Source organism: Ischnura elegans, chromosome 7, assembly GCF_921293095.1.
Source record: "Ischnura elegans chromosome 7, ioIscEleg1.1, whole genome shotgun sequence".
In the NCBI taxonomy this organism is placed as follows: domain Eukaryota; kingdom Metazoa; phylum Arthropoda; class Insecta; order Odonata; family Coenagrionidae; genus Ischnura; species Ischnura elegans.
In genome coordinates this window covers 8,459,702-8,481,995 of record NC_060252.1, presented here as the reverse complement: position 1 = coordinate 8,481,995, position 22,294 = coordinate 8,459,702, and the positions used below count along the sequence as shown (strand labels likewise).

General features: G+C 38.1%; 1 protein-coding gene across 1 annotated transcript in view; it reads right to left on the bottom strand.

Annotated features, from left to right (window-relative positions):
* The window catches only part of LOC124162510 (dynein axonemal heavy chain 1-like), a 94,065-nt gene that overhangs the window by 39,064 nt on the left and 32,707 nt on the right, over window positions 1-22,294 (bottom strand). The window contains exons 8-13 of the mRNA XM_046539076.1: window positions 19,407-19,550; window positions 18,950-19,195; window positions 14,192-14,372; window positions 12,196-12,327; window positions 11,928-12,056; window positions 11,539-11,730 (exon numbers count right to left, since the gene is read on the bottom strand). Coding sequence (XP_046395032.1) covers window positions 11,539-11,730; window positions 11,928-12,056; window positions 12,196-12,327; window positions 14,192-14,372; window positions 18,950-19,195; window positions 19,407-19,550 — 1,024 coding nt within the window. The remainder of the gene's footprint in view (window positions 1-11,538; window positions 11,731-11,927; window positions 12,057-12,195; window positions 12,328-14,191; window positions 14,373-18,949; window positions 19,196-19,406; window positions 19,551-22,294) is intronic.

Genomic DNA, 22,294 nt, shown 5'->3' with positions numbered 1-22,294 from the left:
CATTTCACATCTGTCAAAACCCAGTACTCGATTCCAAATTTGTCTGGTTTATTTGGAATTTACCTCATAAAAGGACAGCTGTATTTTGTTGGATAGAGCTGTGCATTTGCTATAACGCCAAAGTCGCCATCGGATTCACTATCTTGGACTTCGTCGCTTCCATCACACGCAGCTGTTGATTGATTGGTCAGAATGTCCTTGAGCTGATGTTTACGATTCACTTCCAAACTGATCTTCAATATTCCATACAGCTATTTGAATCGCGACGATTCTCTTCTCTTGATATATTTCTCGACTTCTTACTTTCTTCCTCAACTTACTACTGATATGCATGCAAAAAAATCTACAAACGAAAGCGCATTATGGTAGAATCTTCTCTAGTTGCATTGGAGGTATAGAGAGCTGGAGAGCATTAGAAATTCGTACAACAGGACAAAATTTTCAGAAGTAACGCTAATTGCCGTTCGAAAGGCAGGAACTCAACCGCCAACCGTATCCTGATTCGTATCTTCCTGGAACTTGCAGTAATGCTTCTTCTACGACCTACGTGCGGATTCCAAGGGTAGGATTTACAATAGCATTTTAGTCAACCCAATTCCTCCGCTCTCTCAAAAAGAGACAGGATTTTTCCCCAGGACGCAGCGTGCAGTCAACCCGCCCCAAACCCCGACGGGGTCAGGCAGCACTAATGCTGGACACACGGCAAAGGGGCTAGGTCAAGTGACAGTGCCATCAGGCCAGAAAAATGAAATTTATTCGTAAACCTGATGAGTCGATATTGAAAATAATGTCTCTAAGAGCTCTGAATCTTGGACGACGGAAAACAATTCTTGGGAAACGTGGCGATTTTCCGGTGTGGGTAATACAATAATCATTGAGCAATAAATAAAAAAAAATTAAAATATCATAATTACATGAATTTACACAAATCAAGGATTAAAAAGGTTTTATTTCCCTTTGTTGACCAAAAAATATCGAAAGACTGTGCACAATAAGTCGCTATGCCTAGGTTTTCGAATACAGATATGAGCCCTTGGGACGAAACTGGCATTGAACCGGGTACTTCCAGATTCAAAATGAAGAAAATCATCTACCACACTAGTCTCTTGCTGATTATATGATATACATGGCACTAAAATGCCAACGGGCAAGATAATAGCGCGAAAACCAGTTGTGGGTCAAATGACCCCAAGCCGTCCTTCTAGGTATAACACGTCATAAAAATTTAAAACAAAACATTATTGTTGAATTTTCACTAATTTATCAAAATATAGACCAAAATGAACAAAGTCAAAAAGTTTCAAATATTAAAAAAATATTTTAATAAGAGAAAAATAAATTTGAATTCTGAAAATGGGTCAAATGACCCCTGCCGTCCTTCTAGTGTTAAATAAATGTCATATTTAACAGCTAAGGAATTGGAGACCTTACTTTTAAGTCTACCCTCGTAAGTACATAATAGTAATCATAAACTTGAGGAATTGAGGCTACTATGGCAGCCAAGTGACCAAAGATGGACAAAGCAGTAAGGAAATAAGTCTGTAGAACTACCCAGCAAAGAGTGCATTCCTGAAAAAGAGGAGTCTTCTTACCAATTAAAATATAAGCATTGGAGTCGAGAAGCAATTTACGAGGGTTTCCCATGAAGTAATGCACCATTTTTTTTCTTCAACGCTTATTTATCACACATAATGAGAATCACACGTATAAAAGAATGAAGTTTCAGTTACACACACTCTTTTTCCACGTAATCTCAATCCATTTATATGGCCCCATCCAACGTGAAGCAAGGGTGTGTTTGCTCTGTCGGTAACAATCCTTATTCTGACCACTGAGCCATTTCTTCACTGAGTGAATCACCTCCTCGTTGTCCTCAAAATATCTTCCATGAATTGCATCCTTTAATGGGCCAAACAAGTGGAGGTCTGAGGGAGCCAGGCCAGGGCTTTAGGGTGGATGGGGTATCACTGTCCAACATTGTTTTGCCATGTGTTCAGCAGTCCTCAAACTTGTGTGGGACCAAGCATTACCTTGTTGAATCGAAACATCTCCCGGGCTTGTATGGCGCCAAGGTCGCTGGATGCATCAATTTCCTCGGCTGATTAACAGATTTAGCGCCAACTGTCAAGTCCTAATGTGTCTTTATTTGGAAATGGCAACATCAACTTGCGGCAACATGTCAGGTGTAACAGCCGTGCATAGTTTCTCTGACCGTTGCAAATCTAGGAGCACTGCTAAACAGCCTTCTGACGTCCTTGTCCTCTGAGCTCAGTGACTAACTGTACTCATGTTGATAGCAGATTCTCTATAGACTTTGCACCACATTTGTGAATATTTCCCTCAGTTTCTTTCTCTGCAGTGAGAAATTCACTGACAGCTGCTTGTTACGTAGGTACATCACTTACAGACGCTATTTTGAAATGGTCCTGGAGCTACGCTTTCTGTCAAAAGTGCCAGAAATTTTACACAGCATTCATAAATGTTCAAATGATGCATAAGTCATGTTTTGAATTCACACCATAGTTGTCGGCCGAGAAAAAAAATTGTGGTGCATTATTTCCTGGGCAACCCTCGTGTTGGGACTTACATTTGAAGCATGCATGGTAATGAGGCATGGACGATGAAATCATCAGAGAAATCACGTGTCATAGAAGAATAACGAAGATCAATAGGTAGATTGTGTGAGTAAGGCAGAAGTTCTAAGAAGAGCAGAGAAGTCTTTTGAAAACCTTGGATAGAAGACTGGACAACTTACTAGGCAACATCATGAGACACGATTGTATAATAAAAATGATCATCGAAGGACAGGTAAGAATGGCAGAGGTATGGATGAGATACACAGAGCTGATGTTGAAGAATGTAAATCAGAATAATTACATAGGTGTTAAAAGATTAGCATATAGGAGAATTGAGTGGAGAGCTGCATCAAACCAATCTTAGAATTGATGACTGCTGATGATGATGAAGAGAATAGGGGTTAGGGATATGTAGGTGATTAACCTCACCTCAATAAATTAAACAGAAGTAAATCCGACCACGTTTATTTGGATGGTCAGCGATACAGTTCGTCTATGTCTCAAGTCCTTCTCCCTTGCCGTTCCGTGAGCGTCTCTCTCGCATCTCTATCTCGCGGCGCCTCGCTGGCGCTATGTTCCGTGTACCCTGGCGGCAGCGGCAGGGACCTCCGAGTCCCAGGGCAACGACCTCAACCAGGTGGCTGACCTTGGTGACGGCGCTCGAAACAAAGGGCTCCGCCATAAAACTATTCATATCTCAGAATTCACCATGTGGTGATATCAATATGCATGCATCCTTTTCACTTCCATAAATATACAAATTTAGGGGCTTGGGGGTAGGAGGAAAAATGAAGGGGAAGAAACAGGTGTTGGTTTGTGGAAAGTGTTGAATCATAAAAATCTCCCCTTTGCCAATGGATAAAAAGGTCATTAATAAATTACTCTACCCTCCATGCAGGCAATTACATTTGTGAAGTTGTTCAACCTAGATTGAGCCATCAATATAAGGCATCATATCTGACATGAGAAGTTTTCTCACCTCATTACATATTTGTGGTAACTACCTACCGATTTAACTGATGAAATTCAATTTTTTACAGGTTTTTTAAGGATTATTCCTGAATTTTCAAGATTTTTCATTTGAAATTTCAAATTGTTTTTAACATTCATTTTCTCAACAACATAAAGTCATAAATATAAGTGAATAGCTTATTCTGAGAGGATCTATGTTCAAGGTGGGGAAAATATTTAGAGTATTTGAGCATAGCCACCGCCTGGAAGGTGAAGTGAGACAATTGCAAAGGACAGTAGTAGAAGAGGAGGGAAGAGCTTGAGGGTCTGATTATACGGCAAGTTGTGCTCCTCTCTAACAGCACTTGTTAGATGTCAAATACATAATCCAATAGAATAATTGAAACAAATTATTTCATATTGTATATCTGCTTATAAATTTTATGCTCAGAATGTTATTGTTTCAATTAGCATTAGAATGGGGTTGCAAATTCACTCAGACCTGAAATCACAATTAATTGAAAATTTAGGAATGTGGAAGGGAAAGATAAGTTATAAAGTAAATAATTTACTTCATACACCCATTCTCTTATCAGTAAAAAACAAAAATATGTGAAAGTTGCCACTCACTTTTTATGAGTTGGTGACATAATTAAAGGTTTGGGTCACTCACTTGTGCATAGAGAATGCCCATACTGAGGCAGGGACTCACTTAGCAGTAGCTTCAGACAATATCAACTTACCAGCAAAAAGGCTAAGGCTGTTGATTTTTTGCTTCAAAAAGCTTGAGAAAAAGGTGATGAATAGAAATATAGAAAAATGCAAATCTCTATTTTTTTTAATCTATCACAACCAACAAGGTAAAAAATAGATGAACGAGCCCATTTATTAGAATAAATTAAGAGTGCTAAACAAGAAATGGTTTCAAATTCATGTAATTCCTGATTTAAAAGCAAAATTCCATTTTTTCCTATGAATGGAATACCCAAATTTTCCTTAGTTTACAAGGAATTCCCATTAGGTAGACACCATGATATTCCATCTCCGTGCAAGAAAAATTTAATCACATTCCATAATTCTGAGAAAACATTAAAAGATATTATTGTAGTATTATCCCGACAACGGTAGGTTTCCATGAAGTACTTCAGAGGTATTCTGGGAGCCTCCCCTTCCTTCCAGCACTTCCTTTTTCAATTCGCAATGAGGCCTACTCCCCTTAATTCTATCTAAAATTCCTATTCTTTTCCTTCCTCTCCCTCCCTTACCTAACATTCTACCCTCTAGCACTGTTTTTAAAATCCCCTCCCTAATAAAAACCCACTCCATCCATACCTTCTGTCTCCTCCATATCTCATCTAAAAGTTGCCTCTCCTCACCCACCATGTCTAGCGCTTCGTCGTTTCTCCTCCTTTCCGTCCACTTAACCTTCTCCATTTTTTGCCACACCCACATCTGATATGCCTCTAGTCATTCTTCCTCAGTGTCACATTACCACACCATAAAGTCCACTCCAGATTTGACTCTTTGCTAGCCTTTTCTTTAAATTCTTACAGAACAAACCTCTCATAAGCTCCTTCCTGTTCATGAACGCCTCCTTTGCTAATGCAATTCTCATCCTGATGTCCTTACCACTGTATCCATTTTCCTCTACCGTGCTGTCTAAATGGTTGAATTGAAAGCCCTACCTGCTCAACTTTTTCCCCACCTACTTCTATCTTGAGTCTCACCTTCCTCACTTGCAATGCTTTACAAAACTGTATGACCTCCATTTTCTTGTGATTAATCCTCATCCCATACTCCTCACACCGCTTGTCTAACACATCCACTAGAGCCTGCACTCCCCTCCCTGACTGGCTAGTCAACGCCTGATCATCCACGAACCTAACTGATTAAAACATCATTCCTCCCACTTTTACTCCAGCTTCCAACTCATCCCACACTTCTCTTACCATCTCCTCAGAGTACTCATAAAAAATCAGAGGCGATAGAGGACAGCCCTGCTTCACTCCTTGGCCAATGCATGCCCACCCAGATTCTCCGTCTGCTACCCTTACTTGCACAGTCTGGGCCAGATTACGAATCAGTTACGTATCCCTCCAATCAACAACTATTTTCTTGAGAATATCGATTACCCAGTTCACTCTATCAAATGCTTTTTCAAAATCCAGGAACAGGCATACACATCCTAGTCATATTCTAGGTTCCTCTCCACCAGGGACCTCATTATTGCTATTGCATCACTAGTTGACTTCCCTTTTCTAAAACCAAACTAAGTTTCACCCAAATACTCATTTGCCCTTGCTTCTATTCGTCTGTTCAATATCCTCAGTACCACATTCTCTGCTGCATGCTCATGCATGCGATATAAGGCTAATAGTCCTATAATCTCCGCATTTCACAGCTTTCTTCTTTTTAGGTAATGGAATTAGAGCCATCTTCACAAAATCCTCCGCCCAACATCCCTCCTCATAGATCCTGCATACTAGTTTGAAGAGCTTTTTCTTACTATCCCTCCCTATATTCTTCAGATGTTCACACAGTATGTTGTCCACCCCCACTGCTTTCCTAGCCTTCATATCAAAAAGGGCTTTCTCGATTTCTGCAACTAAGCTCCCTGGCCAAAGATTATCCTCATCCACTGCACTTTCCTCCACTAAATTCAATCTCTCTAGCCTGTTTCTTCCATCATACAGATCCTCCACGTATTCCTTCCATCTACTCTGTACCTCTTCTCGCTCGATTAGCGTCCTCCCATCTTTAGTCTTAATTTTAGACATGGCTTGTCCTCTTATGCCGCCTGATAGTGACTTAACTTTGGCGTACAATGCGCCTACTTCTCCATCCTTCTGGAACTTTGCCATTTCCTCACAGTCTTTTCCACCAAGCCTCCCTTGTCCTCTTAGTTTCACGTCGTAATTGATTATTTAGTTCCCTATACATTCTTTTGCCCTCCTCTGTGTCCACGTTCTTCCACTTCCTTCTCTCTTCCATTTCTTTTACCATTGCCTCCGAAGCCTAAGGCTTCTTTATCCTTCTGCTGTCAACTTAGCCAATTGACTTCTCCGCCACTTTGACTAATCCTGTTTTAATATTATCCCACCCATCCTCTACAGTCTATGTACTTCCAATCTCCCGGATACTCTCATCCACTAGTTACTGATATTCTCTCCTCATAGTCACCTTTAGCACTTCAAAGTTCCATTTCCTCGCCTTCCTAACTTTCAAGTCTTTTGAATCTTACGTTGCATTTCATGAGCACCAGGTTGTGGTCTGAATCCACACCCGCTGCAGGGAAGCTGTGCAAGTTTTTCACGCTATTCCTAAACCTCTGTCTTACAATAATGTACTCTATTTGATATCTCCCCACCTCCCCTGGACTTTTCCATGTGAACCTACACCCTTTATGATGATTGAAACAAGTCTTTGTGATGAATAACTTCTTTCTCCTGCAAAATTCTGCTGCTTTCTCTCCCCTGTCGTTCCGTATTCCTAGTCCAAATTCTCCTATTTCATGACAATCTCTCCCTTCCCCAACTGAGGCGTTCCAGTCTCCCATCACCATTCACTCCTTCAAAAATAGTTGGTCAGCAGGTACTGATGGTAAACCCATGCCTATAATTAAGCATGTTGCCAAAGTCATTGCTGGTCCCCTTTCTGACATATTCAATACCTCCATATGCTCTGGAGTCTTCCCAGACCTTTTCAAATATGCTTCAATTACCCCAATTCATAAGAAGGGCCCTCTAAATGACTCGTCAAACTACAGACCTATATCTGTACTGTCTGCTTTCTCAAAGATATTCGAAAAACTCTTTTACCATCGTGTAATGAGTTATCTCAAAACCTTCAAAATACTGAAAAATGGTCAACACGGTTTCTGTAAATCCAAATCCACAAGTACAGCCATCTTTCAGTTATTAGACCAACTATGCACAGCTTTTCAGGAACACAAATTAGCAGCTGGTGTTTTCTTTGATCGAAGCAAAGCCTTTGATCGAATTAATCATACAATTCTCGTCTCTAAACTGCAGTCGGTGGGCATCTTGGGGAAAGCTCTCTCCTGGTTGTCATTATACCTAACTGACCGTCAGCAATTTGTCAAATATACCTCCAGAACAGCAAAAAGCATTACCGTAGTTAAGTCAAACCACCTAACTGTGAAAGCAGGAGTACCGCAGGGTTCTATACTAGGGCCATTGCTTTTCCTAATTTTTCCAGCCTTTATATCAACTCACCAACCTGTCTGTTTGTTTGTCTGTTTGTCTGGTACAAATCTTGTAACTCAAATTTGACTCACTTCCTGTGAAGCAAAAACGCTGAAATTTTGCACACTTCTTCATTTCCGATGACAATACATGAAAATATAACTTTAATATACTTTCACTTTCATAATTGTAAGGTTTTGTAAATGTTTGAATATTGTTTTACCGTTACATAAAACGTACGGGGTGGCATTTTTAACATAGGGGGGTGGCATTTTTAACATAGGGGTAGGCATTTAAAAGCATAGGGGTGGCATTTTGAAACATAGGGGGCTTACCATTCACTGAAAATTTAATAAATATAGTGACTTTTTTAATACGTCACTTTTGGTTTTTCGGGGTCACTGAGTTTTTTTGCTTTGTGTCATATATAAACGTTGCTCATCCCCTGTAATCTAAATATAAAGGCTGGTTTTTAAAAAAAATTTTTTTATAAGAGCTTATTATTAATGACTTGCAGGACAAACCCCTCCTCCAAAATGCCATTCTATATGCAGATGACACCTCAATCATTTCAAGTGAGGTAAATAGGAGCGACCTAGTTAATACCACACAAAGCAGTATTAACAGCATGTCAGAATGGTGTCATGATAACGCCCTTCAAGTCAACATTGACAAAACAGTTTTTCTTCAGTTCCATGGCAACCGGTCTCAATGTACCTCAAGTATGATCTTAAATGCTGGTCCTCACGTGATTTCTCGGGCACATTCAACAAAATTATTAGGTGTTATCCTCACTGACAACCTTGACTGGTCATCACATATTGATTACATAATGAATAAACTATCCACTGGCATATTTATTATAAGAAAGCTGGCTGAAGTAACTACCATTGATACTCTGAAGACCTCCTATTGCTTACCTGTTCTATACCTACCACACACTTACCCATCTTCCAGTTTGATACTAAAGCTGCCCCTCGCTGGCTCTCCTCCCCGCCACAATATATAACCCTATAACCATCACTCCAATAGTCCCCCATCCCTCCACCTCACCTCGCATAATCCTAAGATATCTATCCTCCCTTTATCCATTTCCCTTTTGATATTTTCTAACTTCCCTGCCCTCATCATAGTCCTCACATGCCACATCCTTACATTTCTACGTCATACAACGTCGCCAGCCTCGGTGGGGTTACGTCCTCGCCTGCCAAACTGAAGGTCACGGGTTCCAGTCCTGCCTGGGTAGGTTGCCCCTACCCAGGGAATGGTGGCTTGTGATAATTGTAGTTTCATGTTATTACCGCCAATGTAAAAGGCCTTGAATGAGCTGTTTTCGGGGCGATGAAAATAAATAAATTTATAGCCAACTTCTTCATCTTCTTGATCTTCTTTTCTTCTTTCTTCATTGCTGCTGCTGATGATCACTAGTCTCTGCAGGGATTTCGCATGCTGACGACCCCGTGGGCCTTGCCGACCTCACTGCCATGAGCGACACCCGCCCTTTGCGGACAAGTCCCATTTGATGAGATTCCAAAGCTCATTTGGTTGTACTCCATGTTTTCAGGGAAGAGACAGTTGATAGGGTTTCCACTTCCATTCCAAGTGTTTTTTACGAGACACCATCACGTGGACTACCTCTCATCTAGCTCCTACCCTTCGACTTATCTGACATGGGTGGCCCTACCAGGAATAATTTAGAATTAATGCCCTCGGTGCAGGGATCATAGGAACTTGCAAGCCTTTCCACCACAACAAGGTTGTAGCCCAAGGGAAAGAATTAAAAGCTAGGGCACAAAAAAAAACAATCATTGCACTCATTCTATTCTATAATAATAATAATAATAATGTCGTTTATTTTCGTAGGCACTGGGGCCCATGAGAAAATAAAAGTACAGCTTTCTACATTTCCATCTTGGTAGATAAATAGAAGTAAAAAAGTAAATAAATACATTTACAGACAAATGCAACCAGTGCAGATTGCCAAGAGCATGAAAAAAATACAATATTTTCAACAAAAAAATAAATAATCACACTTAGATATAATATACTAAATACAAGAATTTAAGGTGACAATACATTATGACAATTATGACAAACAAACATTTTTTTAAAGAAACCATAACATTAGGATACCACTGTGATTTAGCACAATTCTAAATTTAGTTGACCATTAATTCACATGTGTATCAATAAAAATAACAATAACAATAATAATAAGAATTAGGCTAAACATGAATATAAACAAAAGAAATTCAACTTGAGGTTAAGGAGGCATTCTTCAGAAACCCATATGTGCTATGTTTAAACCTATTGATATTTGTACTGCTTCTTATTTGGGCTGGGAGAGAGTTCCATATTCGTGAGGCGGTTACTATGAATGATTTGTTCATATGAGGCGTGTGATGTTTTGAAATATGGAGGTCAATGGTATAATTACGGGCAGGTATATTATGTACTTCAGATTTTCTAACAAATTTCTCGTACAGGTATGGCGGGTAACTGGTCGTTAAGACACTAAAGGCTAGAGTTATTATCAGAAGGGTGCGACGCTCTTTATACTTAAGCCAGTTAAGGCGGTTGTAAGAGTTACTAATATGGTCCCATTTTTTTAAAACGTAAATAAATCCAACAGCTGAATTCATGGCCACTTGGAGTCTATTATTGTTTTCGTCGTCTAGGTTAGTGAATAAGGCTGCACAATAATCCAGGTGAGGGAAGACTAATGTTTTTACTAAAGAAATTCGTATGTCAGGTGTAAGTATTTCTCTGGCTCTGAAAAGTTGAAGCTGTGATCCCAAAAATTTACGCCTCGCATAATGGGTTTGAGGCTTCCAGCTAAGGGTTCGATCGAATATAACTCCGAGGTTTTTTTACCGTTTCCTCGTAAGGTATATTGTGGCTACCAATTCTAATTTTTGGTAGATTTTCATGGTCTAATTGGGAGAAGAAGTAGTTGCTCCCGATAATTATTGCTTTTGTTTTCTTATCATTAAGAACCGAATGATTGGCCTGCGCCCAACTGTTAATTCTCTCAATATCCTCATTGGTGAGTGCGATTGGCGTTATAATATTGGACGGCGATGAATGACGATAAATTTGGAAATCGTCAGCGTATACATGGTAGTCGCAATGCATAAGGGCATTAGGGAGGTCGTTTATAAAGAGATAAAAAAGAAGTGGGCTAAGAACTGAGCCTTGTACCATCCCCACGGTATTTGGGATCCAGTTTGACCTTAGGTTGCTACTGACCACCACTGCTTGAGTGCGACCGCTGAGGTAAGATCTAAACCAGTCAACAGCACTCTTTGAGAAATTTAGGGTACTCAGCTTGCGGAGGAGCAATTCATGGCAAACGGAGTCGAAAGCCTTGGTGAAATCGAATAATACTAAGATCGTCACCTGGCGTTTGTCCATTGCCTCACGAATGTCCTCAGTAATTTTTAAGAGTGCAGTTTGGGTGCTATGTCGACCACAGAAGCCAGACTGCAAGGGGTTCAGTAAGTTAGCAGTGGATATATATGAGGTTAATTGCTGAAATACAATCCGCTCAAATATCTTGGCAAAAGCACATAAAATTCCTATCAGTCTGAAGTCGTGAGGTGTAGAGGGCTGGGGGCATTTAGCAATTGGGTGTACAAGGGAGTGCTTCCAGGTCGCAGGATAGAGTGCCGTTTGAAGTGAGGCATCTATTATATTTAAGAGCGAGGGCAAAATGACAGGTAGAGCCTATTTTCTTCCTTATTCTTAGTAGAGAGGCAAATGCCTCTTAAAATTTCAACAGCTTGAATAGTAACTTATTAACAAACCAGTATCTTTGTACGGGATTACTTCCAAGTTAAGGTCCTCCCAATCTTTCTCCATTTTATCAAGTGTACTTTCAATAGAATATTCCTTAGCAGCAGACTCAGCAAGGTTACAGAGGTTCTCTGCTGCATTAGCAATTCCAAGATCAAGACACTTTTTGAATGTCAAATTAGGGCTTGGAATTATTTTGACACCTGGAAAGAAGAAAACAGTCAGGCAAATAAGATTATCATTATGATATGAAGTTTAAAAGATAAACACTATTGGAAAGGTTGAAGGTTTTTCTAAAATAACAATGCCAACACTAACGTGTATGGAATTTTACTGAGGATGCACAAAACCAAATGCAAAATAATTTAAAACTGGCTGTAGATTGGTATAATTTTTTTACCTGCATCCATCTGCAACTTTTCCCAGTGCCTTTGCCTCATGCCAGGATTACAAAGCGCTTCTATCAAAGGAATCAATGGACGAAATTCTTCCATTTGACCTTTAAGGTCCATAGCTGCTTGCTGGGCCGCTAATCAGCATCAAGAGAAATCGGATATTAAGAATTCAGAAGAATTAGATGAATGAGAAAATGTAAATTTCAGAACTAAAAATACAATCTCTTTCTTCTTTTATGAAATTTTACATTGTTTCAATCACCAAGAACTCACCTGGTACGTCAGGAAAGACTTTAATGCATTTTGACATTGTCTTGTGCATTTCAGCAACAAGTCTCTCTATTTCATCAGAATCAACATTGATTAATGGGTTGTCCATCCAAATCTCATGCCACTTGAACCAATCTACAAAGGGATACAAATATTTTTTTATTGAATATGAAGTGGAATGCTCATTCTAGATTATTGAACATAGTAATTACAGATAAACACACTACATAGTTTTCATTAACCTTTAATTTTCTCAATATAACAGAAAGAGGACTTTGCCTGCAATATGTAAAACAGCTAAATTTAAATCAATGAGAATGAGATAGAGAATGCAAAAAATAACATTCATCGCAATCAAGTTAGTTTCCATCCTCGCTAGTTACAATATGTACTCATTTGCACCAACTGAAAATCACAAATACCAATGCGCAAGCAAACTACGACTCCTCAAACTTCGACTCCTCATATCTTGCAGACTATAAGAGTAAGAGGGGAAATATTTAACATGGGTTATAAGATAGGTAATAGTAGCTAGTGACAAAAATTTCATTAAAATCCGAGATGGTGGGTGTCATTTTGAAAATTTCTGGGTGTTTGACGTGGAGTGACCCTTTGGCAATTCCAGTTGATAGGCTGGGGTTTGGTCCTGGCAGCGAAACTCTCCTCTTCGTGCATGCCAACATAGTGATTCATTGTTGCAAGTGGGTCTAGAGTTGGGCGATATTATACGGTCAATTGCAAAAGGCGGCCCACATTTTCCTTCCTACATTCCTCTCCCACCTAACTGACATGCCACTAGGCACCTTTGCTTTCCCAACCCCCCATTGGCCACTGGGAGTGCTTGCATGCCCAAGTAAGGTAAGACATACCTTGGACTCTTTCTTGCAGGGCATGAAAGTCAATAGGAGTGGGAAGGAGACCATGCCACGGTCAACAGTCGGCATTTCTATGTACATGAAGCCAGTGGCGCAGCGAGGGGGGGATTTGGGGGATAAAACCCCCCCATAGCTCAGAGAAATTTTTAAGTTTAATCCATTTTACTGAATTGGACTGAAATTACTAATAGAATAATGTAATTATTAATAAATATCCCTCAGAAAGCCGTAAAACTCACCATTTTGAACTATTCATCTTAAAATTCTGCAATTAATTAATCTCGCACCTACCGCTTATCCTGGTGGGTATTCCATACCCCAACACACCACGGTATTATTTGTACCTAAACCCCCCCCAGCCTAAATTCCTATTCTCTGCCCCTGCATGAAGCGACACAATATAGTGTGAGTATGTCAGACTTGTGAGTTTCCTTTCCTGCACGATCCCTTCCCTCCTTCGCCAGGACCAGTGGCCTGATGACTAGAATGCCACACCTACGAACACAATTGAGTTTTTCATTTCATGTTTCATTTTTGAGGCTTTAGAGCTCAATTTCCCCCTTTTCCCCCCTTTCCTTTGCATGTATATATAATAGCCTTTAAGTTCAATGCTCAAAAAAATATGATGCAAATTAATTTATTATACTTAAATATGCTTTTCGTCATTATATATTCTTTGATAAAGATTAAATATTTCACTAATTTACTTGTCAACACATATCAATTCAAACTAAATACCAAATGAACCAAAACAGCATCATCATTGTTTTCCAAAGGATTAATTATGGTGCTTAGTTAATTCAGAATGCATACTCAGCCACCCACTCACAGTAAAGCTCTACGTAAGATTATCAAAAATTATAAGCATGTGGATAAAAATTTTAGGTTTTCAACTGATTTTGAAGCATTTAAATGATTCTAAATGATAAAATATCAGTTTAGAGGGTATTTCAGTCACAAAAGTAATTAGATTTGATGGCAAAGAAAATAGAGCTGTTCCCAGGAATAAGTCATTCTTGAGAAGCTAATCAAATAGATAACAGGGCGTAAGGATAACAGGATGTAAGCAAAACATGCATAATAAAAATCATCCTTAAGCATAATAATTCTGCATTTTAATATACCTGACGCAGTGGTCCATAGATTTCTGTATGGTTCAAATTCTTTGATTAATTTCCCTATGGCATCATATGACCTCACGGGCATCCCAAAGAGTTTCTGCCGCTGGTTAAGCAGCCTTCCAAATTCGAGGCAATCATGAAGGGATTTCCACGTTCTCCTCACTTCAACAGTAATTTCTTGCCACTACGGGATGAAAAAGAAAGTTTGAAACTTACAATGCAAAAATTGGGTTAATAATAAAAATGGCTCGAATAGCAGATTTCTCGATCACGAATATCGAATTCGAATATTAAATTATTGCTCGAATATTCGAATACCTCGAATTTCGAATACCTCGAATTTCGAATACCTCGAATTTCGAATACCTCGAATACTGGACGATGAATGCGGGAATGTTTGACTCGGTTGCCTACGCAGCAGGAAACACAAGATTTTGGGGAGCAATTTAGATTTCCTTTAAAGGATTCGAACAGGAATTTAGCTGATAAATGGAATATTTTAATTTTATGGAAACAATTGGGCATATAGTTGATTCAACTAACATCTCTTTAAAATATTCTAAGGGGACACACCACCTCACTATATCATTTTCGGTTCCCCACGTCGAACTCTTTTCACCGCTCTAATCTGTGAATTTGATGTAGTTCGTCAACTTGCCTATAACGGCGCTGCATGCACTAAACAACTAGAGTTCTTTACAATCTTCCGAGTCAACTACCAACGACAGTGTGCCACAGTGTACGGTGCGAAATTCAAAGTATTCGAGAGTGTACCCTTAGCATAATTGTTCGAGACCTCGAATATCGAATACTTTCTAGTATTCGAGGTATTCGAGTATTCGCGGATACTATTCGCACATCTCTAGTTAATAATCTAAATGCAAGTCTACAGTGGGTATCTGCCTCATTACATTTTCTAAAACTATGAAAAAACTACACTTACATAACAGCTTTAAAGTAGTTTGTCTTCAAAATGACCATGGGAAATTTGGTTGTGTCAAAAGTAAATTCATCAATGAACCACCCATCAAAATATTCTAGGCAATGGATAAATACATATTAATTGTCAATGGAAAAAATCCCCGATATACTATCTCACACAGAATTTGCAGACCATTGAGCAGACCACTATGATACCAAAGTTCCCTAATTCCACAGAAATTTAAAAGAGGTTCAAGGTGCTGGATGAAGAAATAGTGAGAATACTTGATTTGCTATTGAAGTGGGCCTACTTTTGAATAGAAACATGATCAAGATACCTTTGAAGTCAATTTAAGTGCACAAGGCAGGCAACTGCTAGCTGATCAATACAGTATGGAAATGGGAAAATTTGAAATAGCCGAAAAAAATACAGAGAAACTATGAATGAAAAATTTATTTTTGCTCCAAATTTCACTTCATTTAATTTTATATCAATAATATTGTGGGCATGTAATGTCTATTCCTCTTTGAACTTTTCATTTAGTCGATTCTAAAGATTTACTTTGCAATACCGTATTTACGGAAACTCACCACGCAATCTGCCTCCATGTCATAGTGTCACCGTAAGTTTTTTGGTTGCTCATTAACTCAGGCTCAGAAAATGTAAAATTAGAGGTCCAAAACATTTGAAATTGATACAAGTAACTACATCTGCCGGTAGTTGGCAAGGGTGACTTGTGATCCCGTTACATAGGTACCCGAAAAAATGTGTGGGAGTGCTTTGAGCATTCCCGTTATCAGTATGGGGTAATTTGTCACTCCAGTGTGGCCGCAACCATTGCTTGAGTCAGATCTCTCTTCTTTTTTCGAAACAACTTATTTGTGGCATCAATCGACAATGTAAAGGTGAGTTTTTTATATTCAAGTGAAAAAAAAATTCTCAATCCTTGTCATTATCAAATCATGTCCGTCCAAGTGAAATACACAATTCAGTTTCATTTCCACATGATATTGTTTAATAATGAATAAATCTAGGGTTCATTTATAGTTGGATAACATGTGGATTCTAGGTTACGACACTGCGTGTTGGTTGTTTTGTCACCTTTTCCTGTGTGAGAATCCACACGTGCCTACTAAGTATATATAAGTGCCTAGTAAGAGTGTATACATGTAAACTATATGAAGTATACAGTAGTGCTCAAATCATTGCGCACTACCGCCAAAAGGCAGCACCGCCCGGAGAGAGACAGGCGGAGGACCCTATAAGAAGACTTCACCTTATTGGCATACTATCATTCAATAATTTATATCGTTCATAATATACGATCATTATCATTAAAATTTTTTGTAAACTTGCATAATGTAGTGCGCTACTATATAATAATTTTTCAAGCGATTTGAATAAATATAGGCGTTGAGTTTTTCGACCGAAGTCGTCAATGTGCTGGTTTAAAACGGAATTTCATCGAATCATTTTAAAAATTTCTGAAGGCCTAAAGTCGTTATGAATATTTTATTGGAGAGGGAAAGCATTTCTTCAAAAGATAGAGCAATTTGTTTTAATCTAAAATACAATATCTGGCGGAGAAAAAAAATTATATACAGTAGGTCAGGAAGCGTACTGGGTACGCATGACGGCGTTGAGGGGTTAATAACATGTGCATTCTCTGTCTCGGTGTCTGTGTTTTGATGAAGGAATCATCATGATGTTTTAAGTTGTGTTTTCTGTGTTTACCAAGAAAAGACTTTCTCCAGTTTCCATTATGTCATATACTTTCCGCTGTTGCATTATTACATTGTATCGGAATTTTATTTCCGTTGTAGTATTATTATTTATTTAGATATGTAGAGCGTGTATTATGCACCTTTAACTCTATCTGGAAACTTAACGAATATCTTTCAAAAGCATAAGTTTTGACTTTGTTAATATCTATTGAGTTAAATTCCGAGAAACTGATCGCTTAAATAATGGTTTGCATGTGCTCGCGGTGAAATGACGCGGTCACATTCATTATAATTCAACCTTTCCATGTAGCACTTATCAGGTATTTGATCATTTTGTGGCTTCTATATAGAACATGGTGTCTGTTATAATCACTTATCCCGGTAAGATAGAAATTCTAATTAAAAACGTACCCCCTCATGATGTAAGATTTATATTATAGTCTGCTTCCCCTTCGAATATTATAACAACATGAAACTGATTATTGATGATCATGGATCAAATCGTTGAGTTTTTTAAGCCAATAACTTCTTTTCAAGTTCGCAATTGGGTGATCGTGAGGGGAAATCCAAAACACTGCCTATATAAAATAATGTAAATTATATTTCTGATGCTTAAGGATAGGAATTCAATCGCATTGACTCTTTACGACCTCAGAAAAGCATTTTACAGCACCAAGCAGCATGCCTTGCTCAGAAAGTTAGATCATAATGGGTTTAAATAGGTTGAATCAAATTTAATTACGTAATATTTTTGGCCCGATTACTTATGGCAGTGAAAGGTTAGGTAGCATTGCTTCTACGTTTTTCGTCTAATTGACAACTCTAACTGAGCAACAACTCTTTGACAACAAAAATACAGTAAGTGGAAGCATCAAACCTTTGGAATTTTCGAATTATTTTGTTTGAATAGTGTGACAATGTCGCTGGTAAATCTAAGGGTGAACAATACCATGTATTCACGATTGTAGGCTACCTTCCTACACTAGCAGACGACGTAGTTATAACCATTTTCCCCATCTGCTACGCCCCTTCTACATTTGGGACACAATATTTTTTTTTCGAGATAACTCATGCATATGGATTCCAATTCCATAATATTGAGCAGGAACCGAATTAGTATTAATCTTAGCTCAGCTTATATTACCAATTTCATAACTTCGTCACGGTTATGTTCCGCTCAAAGATGGGTTAATTTACCACGTAAGTGTCAAGATCGGTCCCTTTCTTTTTAATTGGATACATCTTAAACGAAAATGACAACGTTTTCTATAGTTCATAGCCTTAATCAATGCGCCATTATCTTTCACAATGTAATTTTCCTCCAGTTCCCTACTTACGCAAACGCATAGGTCGGTGAAAGCAACATGGCCGCCAGCAGAAAGGCATGGCTTCACCCCCCCCACTCCCATTGCCAATCTATTGTATATATCTGTGGGCTTGCGAGAAACATAAGTTGGCTCTGAGCATGACGAGAGCAGGTCAATAAATTATTCTGTTCAAATATCATGAAGATAATATTTTTGTTGGAGTACACGATATTAACAAAATAAGTTCTTTTTTGTACATATATGTATAATTTGGTTGCAGCGCCTGGGAGGAGTTCGGAAAGGCGCTGCCAAAGTTGCGTTTATGTTTTATGTAACTGTTTCTTGTTCTTGGTGTAAGTGTACGTACCTCTTGTGAATAAAAAGTTTTTTCCTGCGTGTGCTAACAGGTTATGGGCCCAGGTCATATTACGAGCCTATAAAAGAGGTTGAGGAGTTTATAAAATGTGCGTAGATGCTGTCGGGTGAAATGGCATCGTTATATAATCAAGTACCATTATATCAAGGAGATGGTAAAAACAGGGAAAATTTCATTCCAGTTTGTCAGATCAAATAATAATGTCGCTGATATGTTGACAAAGCCACTGTCAGGAACTGAGACAAAAGAATTTTGTAACATGTTAAATCTTAAGGAGTGCTAAGAGATTTATATTTCAAATTATTATTTTGTGAATCCCGAAGGGAGGTGTTGGAGTCTACCTTATAAACAAAATAAGTTCTTTTTTATAAATGTATAATTTGGTTGCAGTGCCTTTGATCTAAGAACAAAGTGAACTCAATGGCACTTCACCTTTGAAATATCAATTGTGGCCGATGAAAGTCCATGAACACGTTGAGTAAGATTATCCATTTTTTCAATGAAAGTAGCTTCGTCTCCAATCTGAAGCTTTGATAGCCTTTCTATCTCCTCCTCATGCATAGCCACAGTCTCATCTATCTGCAAGAATATTTTATAAGGTAATCCGATAGTTTCCCATTTAGCACTGAAATAGTCCTCTGGCTGAATGTAACAGAAACTATCCAAAATGTCATAATCCTGTAATGTAAACAATTCTTGGTTTAAATATTTTTTCTGTGCTTCCATCAGTACACTCATGACAGAATAAAGTGAGTATGTATACAGAATGTAACAAAAAATTTGGAGAATTTAAGCATCATTTCTCAATGTTTATTACATGCCAACCACTTTAAAAGATAAAAATTAAAAAACAACCATAATGAAAACACTGCCCAATAAATTTCCTTACCATAAGAACATTCTTCAGAGTATCTTCAATATTTTTCACATTCAATGGTATGGTTTCCATCCAGTCCTTAATATCATACAATTGCTCAATAGATATTGGTTTATCAGTTAGTTTTCTCAGAATCATTTTGAATTCTGTTGATATCTAAATTGGAATAAAATTGAGTTTTTCCAATATCTTAGTAAAATATACCATTACAATCAGGGCTGGGCCAAATAAAAGGCCGAGGAGTATTTGAAATGCAAAACACAAAATGCCTTTGACTTTGGTATTGGAAAAACAAACTACAAAATAGTTTTTCAAATAGGTACCTTTTAAAATACAAAATACATTTGCTTGGAAACCAAGGGATCTTAAAAAAATATAATCTGCCTTGGCATGCTATGGATAGTTGCAAGCATGAAAAAAACAATTCTAAAGAAAACGAAGTAATCACTGAAGCATAATGTTAAGTGTCATTAGAGCCACTTCAAACATATTTTACAAATGTATTTTTTTTATTTTAGAATGGGAAAATACCAAAAATATGTATTATAAATACAAAATACATATTAAAAATCTATTTAAAATAAATATTTTAAAATAAATAATGTATTTGAAATACTGCCCAGCCCTGCTACAACAAACTTGAAAGATGGCATATGTACAGTCACTTTCAAAAGTTTTAGGACAAAGTTTGTGGCACCACTTCTACTAAGTACTTGAGGAATTTTAGTTTCCCTTACTCTTTTTATTTTCCTTGGTAGCTCACCAAAAATATTTTAACTACGGACAAAAATATATGCACTCAGAGGGAGATGTCACTTGCAAATTGACCATTCTGTTGCAATTTATGCCAGATTTGATGATTATTTCATGTGAATTTACTGTGTACTTCTCCCAGTTTTCACTGTTGGTTTATATTTTCCGTACTACAAAACTTAAAACATAAGCAGTTGCTGTGGTGTAGCAGAGTAATCGTGTGACTCTTAGGGTGATTATAGTTAGTTCAAGTCCCCAACATGGAAACTTCATTCACTGGTTTTTAATTTACCCATTTACTTTTTTTGTGTTTCTTTATAGATTTAAAACCATTTTAAATTTGCTGCAACAGCATCATATACTTTTTTTTAACTGTAATGAGCCACATTAAACTTAAGAATTGGGCAAGTGTGGTCTTACCCTTTCTATATTGTTTTAGTCATATGTAGTTGCTAGCATAAATGTTGTAAAACAATCTTCAATCTTCTTCTTTTCAATAAGAAAATGAATAAGCACAATGGGGAACTTGCATGAATTTTCTTTATTTCACAGGCGGACAGAAAATTATTTTCTGAATTCAACAAAGAAAACCGCACGTAAATCTGAGTTTTCCTTCGCGAGATATTCAATGATAAATATAACGAATTTTAAAGCTCAGCAAGAACTCCCTCACCCCCCAAGCCACTGCCGACAAAGCCTCGATGACGTCAAGGGTGCCTAAATCACACGAAGCAATTGTTGAGGTTGTCTGTAATAGTTGCCAGCAGTTGTGAAAGCTTCATTTGTGAGACGTGTTGATTATTTTCTATTTAAAGCACAATATCCGATGACAGAGGCTTGGAAGCCCTCATATTTTGTATTATTTATAATATCAATATCTGAGTAAGGACATAAAATATAAAACCGGACCAGTTAAACCAAAAAATTTATAATAACTAAATAACATCGTTGTAGGAGTCTGAGCCACAGCCGTTGGAAGGGGGATAAGTTAATTGTAAGTTGATGTTATCGATAGCATATCATTCATTTAAGTATGTAATTAGAACTATTTTGATGTTTAGTAATGTCTGCTATGCCTTTATATACAATAACTTCATCCATTTATTTGTAAGTACCGGAGAATTCGTTGTTTAGGACTGCCAGTGCTTGTATTATGAGGTGAATTCCAGTCAATGCAACTTTTGCTCGCTGATTGGAGACATCTAGGAACATATTTTGGGCCAAAATAGTGAAGTAGTGAAATAGTGAGCCCTCGGGCTCAATCGGGCAAATTTGGCAGGGATTTGAGAACGGAAAGTCCAGAGATGGTGGAAAAGTAGTTTATTCCTTGTTAAACTGTACTTTCATCGTGACCGCCCACCCGAGTCCCACTCTGCTCCTCCTTCAACCTGCTTTTATTCCCCAGTCAGCCGTTTGTCGTAATTCGGCAAACGGCGTTGCATTCGCATTCCTCCGGGAAAGGTGGATGGCACAAAGGGTGGGGAGGGGGCATCTCTGCGAGGGAGGGGAAGCCGTTGCTGCAAGTTGGCAATCAGACTTCGTAGCACATTCCTCTAGTGTGAGGAAAGGAAAAAAGTAGATGGGGCAAGAAGGAAAGGAGGTGACAAGGCGTAAATGCTGACATGGGTACTTAAAATCACCCTCCCTCAACAGAAAAAAAAAGATATGTATATATATATATATTTTTTTTTAACTACACAATCAAAAATTAAATGTCACTATAAAACAGACGATTAACAAGTAATTAATAATACAACCCTAATCCCTAAAACATAAAGACTCATTTTTTTTTTTCATCACACATTTTCTGTTTCCAGAATTTCGCAGGGAAGAGCGACGCGCACATGAGTCGCGTCAATAATAGGAGTCTGTGGCTCTTTCCTCTTACTTCCACAGCAAAGAATCAAGTTTTTCTTTTTTACATAATAAAGAGAAATAATAATACATAATACAAACATAACCAATATAGTTCCTCCTCCAACATAATAGGTATGGACCGCAGAATTTGTGCGTGCACTTACGACTCCCAATAATAGGCTCTCGAAATCTTTCCTCTCTCCGCCCTCGGAGAGGCTCTTTTCCACTTCATCCCTTTGTTTCTCGAAAATCACCCCATTCATTAGAGGGGTCACTCTCACTTGCCCACT